General features: G+C 38.1%; 1 protein-coding gene across 1 annotated transcript in view; it reads left to right on the forward strand.

Annotated features, from left to right (window-relative positions):
* The first annotated feature begins 6971 nt into the window (after positions 1-6971).
* LOC101300355 (structural maintenance of chromosomes protein 4-like) overlaps positions 6972-14536 on the forward strand; it is a 9705-nt gene continuing 2140 nt past the window's right edge. The window contains exons 1-24 of the mRNA XM_004301951.1: positions 6972-7103; positions 7182-7271; positions 7339-7440; positions 7561-7737; positions 7820-7950; positions 8359-8437; positions 8524-8681; positions 8757-8832; positions 8983-9111; positions 9180-9324; positions 9743-9873; positions 10103-10221; positions 10311-10543; positions 10939-11072; positions 11400-11558; positions 12107-12412; positions 12488-12664; positions 12877-12960; positions 13043-13252; positions 13363-13452; positions 13820-13941; positions 14018-14173; positions 14260-14367; positions 14466-14526. Of these exons, the coding sequence (XP_004301999.1) occupies positions 6972-7103; positions 7182-7271; positions 7339-7440; positions 7561-7737; positions 7820-7950; positions 8359-8437; positions 8524-8681; positions 8757-8832; positions 8983-9111; positions 9180-9324; positions 9743-9873; positions 10103-10221; positions 10311-10543; positions 10939-11072; positions 11400-11558; positions 12107-12412; positions 12488-12664; positions 12877-12960; positions 13043-13252; positions 13363-13452; positions 13820-13941; positions 14018-14173; positions 14260-14367; positions 14466-14526 (3309 nt within the window). The remainder of the gene's footprint in view (positions 7104-7181; positions 7272-7338; positions 7441-7560; positions 7738-7819; positions 7951-8358; positions 8438-8523; positions 8682-8756; positions 8833-8982; positions 9112-9179; positions 9325-9742; positions 9874-10102; positions 10222-10310; positions 10544-10938; positions 11073-11399; positions 11559-12106; positions 12413-12487; positions 12665-12876; positions 12961-13042; positions 13253-13362; positions 13453-13819; positions 13942-14017; positions 14174-14259; positions 14368-14465; positions 14527-14536) is intronic.

The raw sequence follows: 14536 nt of genomic DNA on the forward strand, positions 1-14536 counted from the left end.
TTCTATTAGGGGCAGTAGGGAGTCTAGCTACTAGGGGCAGTATGGGGTATGTCAAAGGGTCAATTAGTGGCAATAAGAGGTCTATTAAGAGCAATAAGAGGTCCATTAGAGCCATTTTCTGAAAAAGCCATTTAAAAAAATGTGGAACCCGCAAATAAATTAAAGAAGAAACCTTTTACTTCTGAAAAAGAAGAGAAGACATTATCGTGTGCCAAGTATATAGGGAGCACATCGAGCATTCACATTGATAATAAGAAAGCTCACTATCATAAGATTAACATAATGAAAAATGTACCAAATCAAGACAAGCGCAATATCCGAAAGCACAATTTCAAGGAGAACACAATTTCATGTATAAGTGTCTCTCACCTCACCATAAAACATAGCCAATTGATCCTTATAGAAAAGCACCAAAAACAATAGAAAAAAAGACCAAAAAAGAGAGAGAGAGAGAGATCGCCGTTTCTAGGCCAAGAGGTAGTGGTTGAACTCGTTGGTAGTGGTGGACGATCGATGTCGATTCTCAGTCGGCGGTGGATCGGAAGACATCAAATCGTAGACGTCACATCATCTTGCAGTCGGCGGTGGACGACCTTGACTTGTCGTTGACGATGAATGAGAATCATCACTTTGACAACAGATTCAAACTGAGCCTCGTCGGGCCAACCTCTGAATGACGACGGAGTAGAACCAAACATTGATCGACGATGGAAAACTAGATTGGCTTCCACAACCCGTCGTTGGGCTATGAAAGCTTCTTCCCCGCCACCGCCGACTAGGCCGGTGAGAAGGAGGACGGTGGACACCGTATGTGGGGTGAGTCCAGTCGATCTAGGTCCAGAGAGAGAGAGAGAGAGAGAGAGAGAGAGAGAGAGAGAGAGAGAGAGAGAGAGAGAGAGAGAGAAGAGAGTGAGTAGTAGTAGTAGTAGTAGTAGTAGTAGTAGTAGTAGTATAGTTAGTAAGTACGTTAGTTAGTTAGTAGTAGTAGTAGTAAGTAACGTACCGTACCGTTACGTTACGTTAACGTTTACGTTAGTTAGGTTAGTAGTCGTGTAGTCGTTGTTGTCTACGTAGTGTGTGTGTAGTAGTAGTAGTATTATTATATAATAAGTAAGTAGTAGTAGTAGTACGTACCGTACCGTACCGTACCGTTAACGGTTAACGGTTACGGTACCGGTACCGGTCCGTCCGTCGTCGTACGTACGTCGTCGTATATATATATATATATATATATATATATATATATATATATAATATAAGGGTAACTTGGTCAGGGAAAAACCACTAAAAGTTAAAAATTTTAGTAGAGTTTATAGAGTTGATGGGGATTTTAGATTCTGATTTTGTTAGTGGGAAAAAATCTTCAAATTTAAGGCTAATGAGCATTTTCCCATATGTAAACGAGTCAATCACCAAGTTTAGGGTTTAGGGGTTGTGAACGAGTCAATCACCAAGTTTAGGGTTTAGGGTTGTGAACATGCCAAATGATAATTGCATGAAATCCATGCATGCATTTACTATTTTCCATGATATGTTTGTGCCGCTTTATCCAATTGTTCCATGTGACAGCTTTAATCCAAACAAAATTCTATGCAGTTAAACTCTATTGATCGAATCAAAATAATTTTATGCACATTAATTTGGTTAAGAAAAAGTCCGAGGCAGTGGCAACAATGATAAGAATGCATTACTTCCACTCTTGATAAGAATGCATTAGTTTGTGTATATGTCCACTGGGTGGTTTCTAAATGCATAAAATTAAAGAAAACTTCCTTTGCTTTCTTAATCTTGTCTCGAACTTGAATGTGATTTCGTGTCGCACGTTGAATGCATAGTCTGCAGTTTGGTAGTTGTGTTGTTGAATGTACTGGGACCTTCAACCTTGGAAAAAAAATAAGCGAAGTACATGCACATGAAGAAGATTTCCACGTCCCTTTGCTTAATTTATACTGTTCAACATCTCGCTTATCCAATCCCACAACTCCATAGATGCCTGATTTCGGGCTGTAACCATGTATAGGCATGCAACCCAGTTTCAACTTCAGTTCCCTTCTACAGATAGAACAACAATTGACATCCTCCATCGCTAGCTAGCTAGCAGCTACATGCTTGTTGGACAGTTCTTCTCTTGTTGGTAGGATTTGCTTCAATACTCTCCAAATAAAAGCCCAAACTTTGGGTGGCACGTACGTACGTTAGAACTCCAAATCTTCCTCCATATATAATTCCTGACTTGTCCAGTGGCCTGAAGACCCAAAATTGCTCACAACTCCGAGCAACACGGCAATTTAATTTTTAGAACAGTTATTTATTTTCTTTTATCTCATTGTTTTGATTAATTACCGGCCAGTTGTATGTTTAATAGGGAGTTTTTAATGATCACTGTAAGGTTGTCAAGAGTTGGTGTATGTAGTCACATGTCAGTAATAATGTGTCTATTTAGGTGTCCAGAGTTGGTTGGCAGAAACCTCCAAGTGGAATGGCCAAACTTAACGTTGATGCTGCTTTTGATGACCCCAATAGTTTAACAGGAATTGAGGGTGTTTTTCGGGATGCTAATGGAATCTTTCTTAGGGGTTTTCGGCATTACCTCATGCAGCCTCTATACAGCATGCAGAACTTTAAGCACTGATTAAAGGGTTGGAATATGTCTTATCAGATCACCTGGTGTCGTTGATTGTGGAAACTGATTGTCAAGAGTTGGTGTATGTAGTCACATGTCATTCCATGGACCATTCTGATTTAGGTTTCTTGATATCAGATCTGAAACGTACAGCTACTACAACAAGCTGATTATGTCATTCTTTGTTATGTCAGAAGGGAAGGTAACATAGTAGCACATACTCTAGCTAGAGAAGCCAAGTTGGTTGTTTATTATGATAATTTTTTTACCGTTATTCCTCCATCTGTGGAGGTGTTACTCTTTTAGGATTGTAATGATGTTTAATCAATGAAGTTATTCATTCCCCTTAAAAAAAAAAAAGGGAGTTTTTCTTATATGCCAATTCGAATAGAAGCAGCGCTCATTATCTCATTGTTTCTAGAAATTAGGCAATCATCTAACAGACCCATCGATCACTGTGATATATTCAACACTCCATGTTTTATGTTAGTTAGTTTGCATTCTGCGCGCAGTGTGAGCTAAATTATAATCAATCAAACACAGGGCTAGCTAGGTACATCTGATTGAAATTGTGCAAAGTAAAACACAGGAAAGTTAACAATAAATAACCTAAAAGGCCAGTAACCGCATATATAGCAGGGAGGTAGGGTAAAATTCATCATCGATCCAAAGTCCATACTAAAAGCAGGAGGAATACAAGTAATTTCCAATACAAACATCTCACAACCAACAGAAAAATAACATGGTAGCAGGAAGATAATAATGAAAAAAAGAAATTTAAATTCCATCGATCACACACAAGCCAATGTTTCTATATACCGATGATGACTTTTATAGACCTCCTTGTGATATCCGACTCGTAAGATACTATCATCAACACCGGGCATGGGAGCCAAGTCAAAAGATCTGGCGGTCTTACTCTTGAGATTATAAGAAAAGACACTGCCAGGTATGTGAATCAACAGAGATGAACATTCCTCTTCTTCAACTTGGTCTTGAGCTAGAAAGAGAATCTGAACCTGATGGCTGGGGTAAACGATGGATATGGGATCAAGGTCAACAAGGTACTTGAGAAACCAACCACAGTAGTCATTTCCCATCTCCAGAAGTTCAAATTTACTCCTACGATCGGGATAAATATCAATAAGATGCAAATGTCGCTTGTCAACAGACTCGTGAAAATTTCTATACAGGAACCTTCCCCAGGACTCATCATTATCTCTTTCTATATAGAGAGAGGATGAGCAGGTACAATACCGAAACGCTCTTCATCCACGTCAAAGTATGAAAGCTCACAATACAGGCCTACCCAATGCATTGCTCCATTTTGGAATACAACGTCAATGTAATGGATTCGAATATTTAAAGAGAAAGAAGAATCAAGAAGCCTCCAACTTCGAGTCTCAGAAGAATAAACATGTATGTGGAAGCGCCGGAGCCGATTAGTGAATCCGCCAATGGTGCGTAGGCAGACGACCTTGTAGTGAGGTGATTTGGAACGGTCAAATGCCAAAGCAGTGATGATGATGTTGGGTAGCTCTACTTGTTGACCAACATCGTTAGTAACAGCAGTAGCTGAAGGATTAAGTGTGGAGAACTGGTTGGTTGTGGGATTGAGAATAATATATGGGGGGTCAAAAAACTTGTGTGCATTCAAAAGATTGCATAAGAAGAGGCCGTTGCACTACTGGATAACTCTGATCTTATCATTATTTTGTTGTTGAAAGATATTCAGAGGATTCAAGGGTGAACCAGACCCACGATGATGATCTTCATCCAGAGGAATGGGGATGAAACCCTTTTTCCCGGATGTGTAAGGAAAGACAACAAAGACTAGAGTGTTTGGGAATCGAAGTGTGTGACGGTGACAAATTTAGGGTCGGAGATAAGAGAGAGCCAATGCTTGGAGACACATTTGAAGTGGACCAGAGATCTAGCCGGAACATGCATAAGGATTTCAGTAACGAGTTTTGCAATGTTGCCTAGCTACGGTTTCTGCTAAGGTGCTGGTGGTGCTGCAGCGTTTGGGGTCGAGTCTGTACTCCATGATCAAGGATTTAGTTTGGTTTTATAGACCTAAATCAACCACTCCTAAACACATTAGGAAAAATTTAGAGACAATTTTCACTAGCCATAATTTTCAGACTTTTATTCCCATGCACTAACAAAAAGACAATTATACAACAAAAAGACAATTATATTTTTAAATTCCCAAGAGTCAACTTATACAACAAAAAGACAATTATACCCTTAATAAATTAAATAAACTACAATAGACCATTATAAGAGTTTATTATGAAAAAAACGATTCTATAATTGGATTTCAAGACCGATGACGTTGTCCAGGTTTCAACGACCGTTGACTGGACTCCGACAAAAGCTAGGGGATCTATTGGGGGCAATAAGGGTCTATTGGGGACAATAAGGGTCTATTGAGGGCAGTAGGGAGTCGAGGGTCTATTGGGGGCAGTAGTAGGTGTCGTCGGGGGGGGGGGGGGGGGGGAGGTATGCGGTCTGTTGGGGGTCTATTAGGGTAGTAGGGGTCTATTGGGTGCAATATGAGGTTTATTGGAGACAGTATGAGGGTCTATTAGGGGGCAGTAGGGGATATATTAGGGACAATAAGAAGGTCTATTCGGGGTAGTAAGAGATATATTAGGGACAGTTAGAGGGTCTATTTTAAATAAACCCCATTGTCTCTCTTTCATCTAATATGCTTTTGCTTCTAGACATCGTTGTTTTCTTTTTCTCCCCTCCTTTCACGTTCATCTCCTCTCGACTCTCCCACCTACTATCAACTGATCGACACTCATCAATCAAATTTATGTTCCCTCACAAGCATCTGTGACTAAACCCTTTTTTTTTTTTTTTTTTTGTAGAAGAAAAAGAAACTTACAACAAAAAGCCACGAGGGTATCCAAACCTTGGTCCCATTCCAAACGAGGTTAGTAGTATTTTTTTTTTTTTACTCCTAGAGTATGAATACGAAGAGGTAGTTTAGATTTAGGGCTTAGGGGGAATTCAATTTGAAGTAGGGCTTAGAAAGAATTGGATTTGAATTAGGGTTAAAGGAGAATTGGATTTGAAATAGGGTTCATCATTGTGTTCTTCTTTAATCTTCAATTAGATCTATGAATAATTTTCTCTAACGACTATTGGTGACAATACCTTGGAGGCCCGACCGACATGAACGTTTTCCAAAGGACTCCGCCGCCATCGGCTCAATTGTGTGGCTTGCTTGGTTGAAGGACTATATATGGCGCTGCTGCAAAACTACCGCAGAAACCTAGAACGAGTTTCTCCGCCGCACAAACTACCTCGAGATGCTAGGCCGCACTGATCGAGGAAGGGGTGATGACGGGAGCAAGGCCAGAGCCCACCACTATCCCTCCTGACACAAACCAAGAAGAGGAAGATTGGATGTTTGGAAGCAAGAACAAGAAACCATGTCATGCTAAGAAGTTTGATGTGCCTCTACTGTGTGTTTCCTTGCCGATAAGGGCGGAGGAGGTTAGCCCATACAGTAAGGGCAAGGGAGTCCCTTAGATTTCTTGTTTTATCCTAGCTTATGCTAATGATTGATAATTTTTTCTTTTTGTTTCTTGGTTTTTCTTAGTTATACACCAATTGAGGTTCACAAGTGACTGATATTATCATTAAATGAGGGTTAGATATGAGTAGTTGGAAATCATAGATTCTAGGTTTATCTGAGCGCATACATAATGAGGGTTCCCTGTCATTTTGTTATTTCTTGTTGCCATCAAGACTAATGATCATGAGTAGACAATTTGATGTATGCACCTTCTAGTCATGAATTAGCCATGAAATTATCTATTTGATTCAGAAAAAAAAAAAAAAGAGGATGAAAAGACATGATGCCTAAGATCCATACATGCAATAAAACTCATCCCAGTTCTATCCAACCCTAGAAACAGCCATTGCCTTGAAAAGTATGACGCCTAAGACCCTTATTGGTGCACCTATCTGTTTCGCAAGACAACAACAAAGCTTGTATCCAAAGCACAATTGGAATGATGAGGCCAGCCCACAACAAACTCACTAAAGCCAAACCGTACTCCCAGCCCAGACCAAAGGGGAAGAGAGATAGCTATACTAGGTCCAAGAGCAAAAGCCGAATTCACTCAAACTCGAACCAGTCAAAGACATGAACCCTAGTAGGGTTTTCGGATCCCGCTCTCACAATATGTCTCCCGCCCAGACGGTTTGAAAATGCGTTGGGGTCAAATTTAATACAGATACATTAATTTCAAAAAAAGAGTATATATATTTTTTGTGTTTGTTAAAATTGAAAATCCAACCCACACACTCACACAGTTCTAGTTTGGGAATGGAATCGGCGCCGGACGAGTTCATCAGCGACGGCTTGGGCTCGAGGAAGCCTCGGCTTTTCATCAGGGAAATGGTCATGAGGAACTTCAAGTCTTACGCCGGTGAACAACGCGTTGGTCCTTTCCACAAGGTTAGGGTTGGTTTTGTTAGAAGACTTTGATGCGTTTCTGTTGGTTTATTTACTTGTGTGTTTTGGCTATGGATTCAGAGCTTTTCGGCAGTTGTTGGACCTAATGGGAGTGGGAAGAGCAATGTCATAGATGCAATGCTGTTTGTATTCGGAAAGCGAGCTAAGCAGGTATTCCGATTAAGCAGATTTTTCGATTCATTTTGATGTTCCTAATTTGTGCAGTGTGATTGTGTAGATGCGACTTAACAGAGTTTCGGAGCTCATTCATAACTCCACCGATTGCCAGAATATGGATTGTGCCGGAGTTTCTGTTCATTTCCAGGAGATCATTGATTTGGTAATCATCAACATTTTGCTTCTTCTTTTTCTGATTGGAATTTTAAGAAAATAAAACAAGAATGAATGGTCAGCCTTTACTGAAGATAAATTTGAGGAGTTTTGGTTGCAATTGTTACAGGACGATGGGACGTTTGAAGCTGTTCCAGGAAGTGACTTTGTAATCACTAGGGTAGCATATCGAGACAACTCCTCAAAGTATTACATCAATGACCGTTCAAGCAACTTTACTGAAGTTACCACGAAACTGAAAGGGAAAGGAGTTGACCTGGACAACAATCGCTTCTTGATTCTTCAGGTTTGATATTTAAGATGCACTTCATCAAGTTTGGTTCAGATTGTCTAGCCATATTAACAATGTTCTTCTGGTTACTCATCAGGGTGAAGTGGAGCAGATTTCACTCATGAAGCCAAAAGCTCAGGGATCTCAGGATGAAGGTTTCCTTGAGTACCTTGAGGACATTATTGGGACCAACAAATATATAGAAAAAATTGATGAATCTTATAAAAAGTATGCTCCTGATTCATAGAAAAGCTTTCATTTTATTTCTGCCCATCTGCACCATGTTCTGCTTTCAACCATTCTTCTTTGCTAGTTAGTCCTTCTTGGAAATGAAACAGTAAAAGAAAACTTCCACATGTATGACTGTTTTACAAAGAAGATGAATGATTATTGCTATCTAACAGCAAAAAGTAAGTTGATAATAAACATGTTCATGTAAAGTTACCTTACTTAAGAAAACCTAACCACTTGCACTTCATTCTTTTTCAAAAGAATTGTCTTGTCCTTATGAACTCTTGTTACAAGAGACAATTTTGCTATGTGTTTAGTTATCAGAGGACATATATACAGCGTTTATTTGATATAGAGTCCCATTTTCATAACAACTGTACATGATTCTTTTCATTGATCTCCTAGGCTTGAGTCTCTCAATGAGAGAAGATCTGATGTCGTACAAATGGTGAAGCTGGCAGAGAAAGAAAGAGACAGCTTGGAGGTACATACAGTTTTACATTGGTAGATTTACAGCTCTTTTATATTCCATCGACCTTGTTTTGGTAAATGTCATTGCTTACGAAACAGGATCGGAAGAATGAAGCAGAAACTTACATGCTGAAAGAGTTGTCACTTCTAAAGTGGCAAGAGAAAGCCACAAAATTGGCTCATAAAGATGCCTTTGCCAAAATGGTGGATCTGCAGGAAAATATAGCCAGCTTAGAAGAAAATCTGAACAATGATAGGTAAACTTTGTGATACTACTAGTATGGAGTTGATTCAATACTTGTGTCTAATCAGCATATTGGTTACCGTTTCAGAGGGAAGATCCAGGAGCATAATAATGCACTGAAGCAGCTTGAATCTGTGTACGATAAACATATGAAACAGCAAGAGGTTTGTATTTCATGGATTTGCTGTTGCCAGAATTCCAGAAACCATGATTGTGGCAACAAAATTTGATTAACTTTGTCTTTCAGAAAATGCAGTGAAAGTATTCAATTGTCAAGACATACTAAATTCTGTCTTCTCATTGGAATGAACCAGGAATTATATAATACCCTCAACAGCTATAAGGATGAATTTAAGCACCTTGAAAGGGAGCGTGCAAAATACCTGGTGAATCTGCAATTTGTGGAGCAGAAGATCAAGAAACTCGGTGAAAAACTTGAAAAGGTAGATGTATACGTTCTTTACATGAAGTTAAGACAGATACAAATCATAACATTTCTCTTCAACTACAGGTTTCATCATCGATTAATGACAGAGAGAGGGACTGTGAGAACTCGACTAATCAGATCCCAGAACTTGAGAAAAGTATTCCCCAACTGCGAAAACTCTTGTTGGATGAAGAAAAAGTCCTGGAGGAAATTATTGAGGATTCCAAAGGTTCTCTCTTTGCAATTTCAATAACTATTATTATTATTATTATTTTTTTTTTTGGCAAATTCAATTAATTATAGGGTTTTGGTTTTGTTACTTCTTTTAACCTAGCTACAAATTTCATGGATTGCATTATGATGCACTTAGATTGATTTTTGAAGGCTAGCATACGTTACTATTAAATTTTGCTTGTTTTATGGGTTTTGGTTTGCATCTTTATGGTTTAATGGCAGTGTTTGCTTAATTGATGTAAATGCTTATGTACTTTTACCAATCTCTGCTATATATACTGTTTCATCTTTGGTTGTGGATCTATGCTAATTTTTTAGAAGTTATTAAAACTTCCAAGACTATTCATATCAAGTCTCCATTGCATGGTGCCAGCTTTCTAATATGTTACACCCTTTCCTCCTCTTGCAAGCAGGGGATACTGAAACATATCGCTGTGAGCTTACAATGGTTCGTTCCAGATTAGAACCTTGGGAAAAACAACTGATTGAGCACCGGAAGAAATTTGATGTGGCATATGCTGAACACAAACTTTTAGATGAAAAGGTGAGATTGCTATATTCGTATTGAGACTGTTTCAATTATAAGCTTCTATGCATCTCTTGGTATGCTAAGTGTCTACTTCTCTTTTGAAGATTGTATTAAATGACATTCTACCTGTGTCTAATATCTAAGAGAGCTCTTTTTGTTCTGCTCCTTGGATTGAAGAATTTGTACACTTTAGGTTGGGAACGATTTTAAGTATATGGCTGAAGGAAATTTTTGATTGTTTCAGCATCAAGCTGGCCGTGCAGCTTTTGAAGACACTCGTAAGCAGATGGATGATATATTGGGAATGATACAAACAAACACTGCAGACATTACAAAAATGCGGTGTGAACTAGAAAAGAGCGAGTTTGAAAGGACGAAGTATCGTAAAGCAGAACAAGTCTGTGTTCTTATTTTTCATAACTGAATTTTCATTAGTTCTTTCTTTTGCTTAGTACTTTGCGCAAAGGCATGCAGTTAGAAAAGGTAATCTTGCAGGAATATATCAAAGAACAAGAAGCTCTCATACCTTGTGAACAAGCTGCAAGACAGAAGGTTGCAGAACTCAAGCATCTTCTGGATTCCGAAAAGAGTAGGGGAAAACTTTTGAAAGCAATTTTACATGCTAAGTTGTCCAACCAGATACCGGGAATACATGGTCGACTGGGAGATTTAGGTGCTATTGATGGTGAGTGTTCTTTGCTTAGATGTAAGTTTAGTTACTAATGACTTTGCTCTGTTCGGGTTTCAAAATGTTACATTTAATTTTGTTTACATACATCTGGGTTATTGTTTCCTACTGTTTTCGAAAAAGAGTTGAATATGGGGAAGTTTCGATTTCACAATGCTCTGTGAACTATCCATCTGTTTCTAGGAATTGGATTAGCTCCAGCTTTGTCCCGATATGAGTAAAGGTGTATAAGCCGTATGTGCCTGTGATGTTTAAGTGTTTATCACAACAATAGTTTATATTTATTTTCTAATCTGTTTATTAATTTTTTTCTGTACGCACATTATTTACGTACACTCAGCTTAGTTTTTCTGCAGTTAAGTCCTATTGGCAAATTACGTTTGTCTTTGCAGAGCAATATGATGTTGCCATATCATCAGCTTGCCCCGGACTTGATAATATTGTGGTGGAAACAACTGCTGGAGCAATAGCTTGTGTTGAGCTACTTCGAAGAGAGAATCTTGGTGTTGCTAATTTCATGATAATGGTATGAGTCACATGTTACAGTTTTCTGCAAAATCCTAAATCCTACTTAGGCATTTAAAATAAGAGTATTTTTTTCTGTGGGAGGCCAGATTCATTAAAACTGAAATATTTCAGTTGTCGTAGGCTAGCTTTTCGTACATGCACCAAATAGAAACATGAAGTGAGTTGCCGCATACAAAAGTTTTGGACTAAATTCTTACTGAAGATGCCACGACAATTGTATATCATCATTTAGATCTTGGAAAATTTAGTTCCAAAACATTGTAGATTTGTGCTTGCATTTTTATCTGTGTGTAGTGGAGCTCTGACTTCATATAAATTTACACAGGAAAAGATAACTGATTGTCTACCAGTGAGGAAGGAGGATGTAAGAACGCCAGAAGGAGTTCCACGCCTTTTCGATCTAGTTAGGGTTGAGGACCAGAGAATGAAATTTGCTTTCTTTGCAGCATTGAAGAATACCGTTGTAGCTAAAGATCTGGATCAGGTATGTTCTGTCTTCCGCATGTATTGATCTTATGGTCTCTGTTCAATTGCGCATCACTTCAGAACCAAATGGCTCCATTTTTAACTTTCACTTAATTAATGAATTTTTTTTATTTTGCTAAGTATACTTGTGCTTGCTTTTGTCTTTGAGCTTAATTTTGGCTGTCTTAAGTCTTTGTTTGGATTGCTCGCATGGTACTTATAAATTGCCATTTAGGTACTCTATTAAGTGTGAAAAGTTTGTCTTTTACATTTTCTATTTTCAGATTTTGATTCCACAAAAAACATGACAACTGCAGATTTTTTTGGCTGAAGCAGTGTTTGCCATATACTAAGATGGCTAGCTTCTCTCTTGGGGCCATTTTAGCTCTTTAATATGTCCCATCCTTATGTCAACATTCATTCAATTTAAACACAAGGGGCAATTTTATTTTTTAGTGCATTGATTTCTTACAATTGTCAAGAATTTTTGAAGTTGTAGTTATTGATCATCCTTTTCTGGCACAAACAGAATCAGCGATTTACATGTACGTATTTTTCCAATTTTAGGCAGCACGTATTGCATATGGAGGAAACCCCAAATTTCGGGTGGTCACACTTGATGGTGCACTATTTGAAATATCTGGTACAATGAGTGGTGGTGGAAGTAAGCAATGTGGTGGTAAAATTGGCAGATCGATATGTACTGCTGTAGTGTCAGAAGAAGCTGTTACAGATGCCAGCAGGGAGCTTGCCATTATGGCTGAAAAATTAAACTCTATCAGCCAACATATTGCTGATGCAGCAAAGAGATACCAAGCCTCTGAAGATGCAATTGCACACTGGGTGTTGGAATTAGCTAAAAGCCAGAAAGAGGTAATTCTTAATGTAAATTGTCGAATCTTGTGTATATTTGAGAAGCTTTATTAATACAGCTTTTTGTTTGAACAGATTGAGAGTTTGAGTTCACAATATAGTTATCTTGAAAAGCAAATTGGTTCCTTGGAGGCTGCATCACAACCGAAGAAGAATGAGCTTGATCAGCTAAGAAAACTTGATAATATTATTTCTGCTGAAGGAATTAAGATTGAAGAACTCATCCAAGGATCTAAGCAGCTTAAGGAAAAGGTGAGGAACTCATTTATCAATTTTTTCCTTTCAAGTAGCGACCTCATCATGTTGAGTAACTAAACAATCAAATACTGTGTACCTGTAAAACTAGTTTGTACATAATGATATGGTTCTAAAATCAGGAATGACTGGAACTAGAATATGATATAACACAATTGTTCGATTTCTTTCGAGTGCTTGACTATTACTGCTTCTCTCTCTTCTTTTAGGCTCTGGAGCTTCAGTGTAACATAGAAAATGCTGGTGGTGAAAGATTAAAAGTACAGAAGTCAAAGGTCGATAAGATTAAGGCTGTAAGTATCTGCATCACTATGAACTATCCTAGGCTTCCTAGCTGTGTAGTGTCTGTCCTAATTCATCCCAATCAATTGTCAGGATGTTGATGAAAAGAACAGTGAAATTAACCACCAAAAAGTCCAGATTGAGACAGGCCAGAAAACTATAAAGGAGTTGAGAAAAGTGATTCAAGATTCAAAGAGGAAGAAAGAACGACATGACAAGGAGAAAGAAACGTTATGTGCCAACTTTAAAGAAAAAGAAGAGAAGGCATCTCTAGTTCAAGAGAACTACGAGGAAACACAGAAGGTTCACTTTTCTTAACAGCTTCTTTTACTTGAAACTTGTACGATTGTTTGACAGAATATGGATTTCTCAGATAAGTAAACAATCTGACATCATATTATGGTCCTGTGCAGCTGATTGATAAAGATAAAGATGTGTTGGAAAAAGCAAAATCTGAGTATTGCAATATGAAAAAGACTGTATATGAATTGCGGTCACAGAAGGTACTATGATGAAAAATGCATATGGTTACTATAAATCATTCATAGTTGATACCGTATTTAAATACCAGAGGAGGTAACTATGCCATAATAGTACATGATTATGATCTGCAGTGCAGTGAGCAGAACCATAGAATTAGTGTGTAACTTACTAATAAGTGGTATTATTCACTGTTTGCTTCTTCATCGATCCAGATTACTAATGTGGCATACTACCAATCTGGTACTTAGAACTATGCTGTATTGTCTTCTGAGAGTGTGTGTGTGTGCGCGCGCGTGCATGTGTGTGTGTATTTTAAATAATCTATTCTTGATGGTCGGATCTTTTCTCCACTTAACATGATGAAAAATTCCTCGGTGAGTGTCACAGGATAATGCTGAGTTTGAACTAGAAGATATGAAGAGGAGATACAAGGATCTGAAATTTGAGGGGAAGGCTTACAAGGACAAGCTTGATAAGTTGCAAGCTTCCCTTACAAAGCATATGAATCAGTAAGTGGATCTAAGGAAATGTTTCGAATGCTGTATTCATGATTTTTAAATTGTCAATACTATATTGTGTTTACAGAATTCAGAAAGATTTAGTTGATTCTGAAAAGATTCAAGCAACCTTGGCAGATGAACATCTTAATAGTTGTTGCGACCTTAAAAGGGCTATTGGAACTGCAGCACTTCTAGAAGCACAAATGAGAGAGATGAATCCAAATCTTGATTCAATCTCAGAGTATGTGTTATCGTTATTTTTAGTGGAAAATTGTGCTGATTTGGTGTATATCTTGCCAAGCTGTTCTAATTGCTTAAATTTGATAGGTACCAAAGGAAGGTCTCATTGTATAATGAAAGAGTGGAGGATCTGAGTGTTGTCACAAAACAGCGTGATGACATAAAGAGGCAGTATGATGAATTCAGAAAGAAGAGGCATGTTTTTTGTTTTGTTTGTTTGTTTATATTTTATGGTTGCATGCTATGTAGTACCGGAATTAATAACTCGGCTGAAGTTTATATGATTTGTCTAGGTTGGATGACTTCATGGCAGGATTTAATGCAATATCTTTGAAGTTAAAGGAAATGTACCAGGTCTCTCTCT

The sequence above is a fragment of the Fragaria vesca genome, linkage group LG5 (genome assembly GCF_000184155.1).
Source record: "Fragaria vesca subsp. vesca linkage group LG5, FraVesHawaii_1.0, whole genome shotgun sequence".
Classification (NCBI taxonomy): domain Eukaryota; kingdom Viridiplantae; phylum Streptophyta; class Magnoliopsida; order Rosales; family Rosaceae; genus Fragaria; species Fragaria vesca.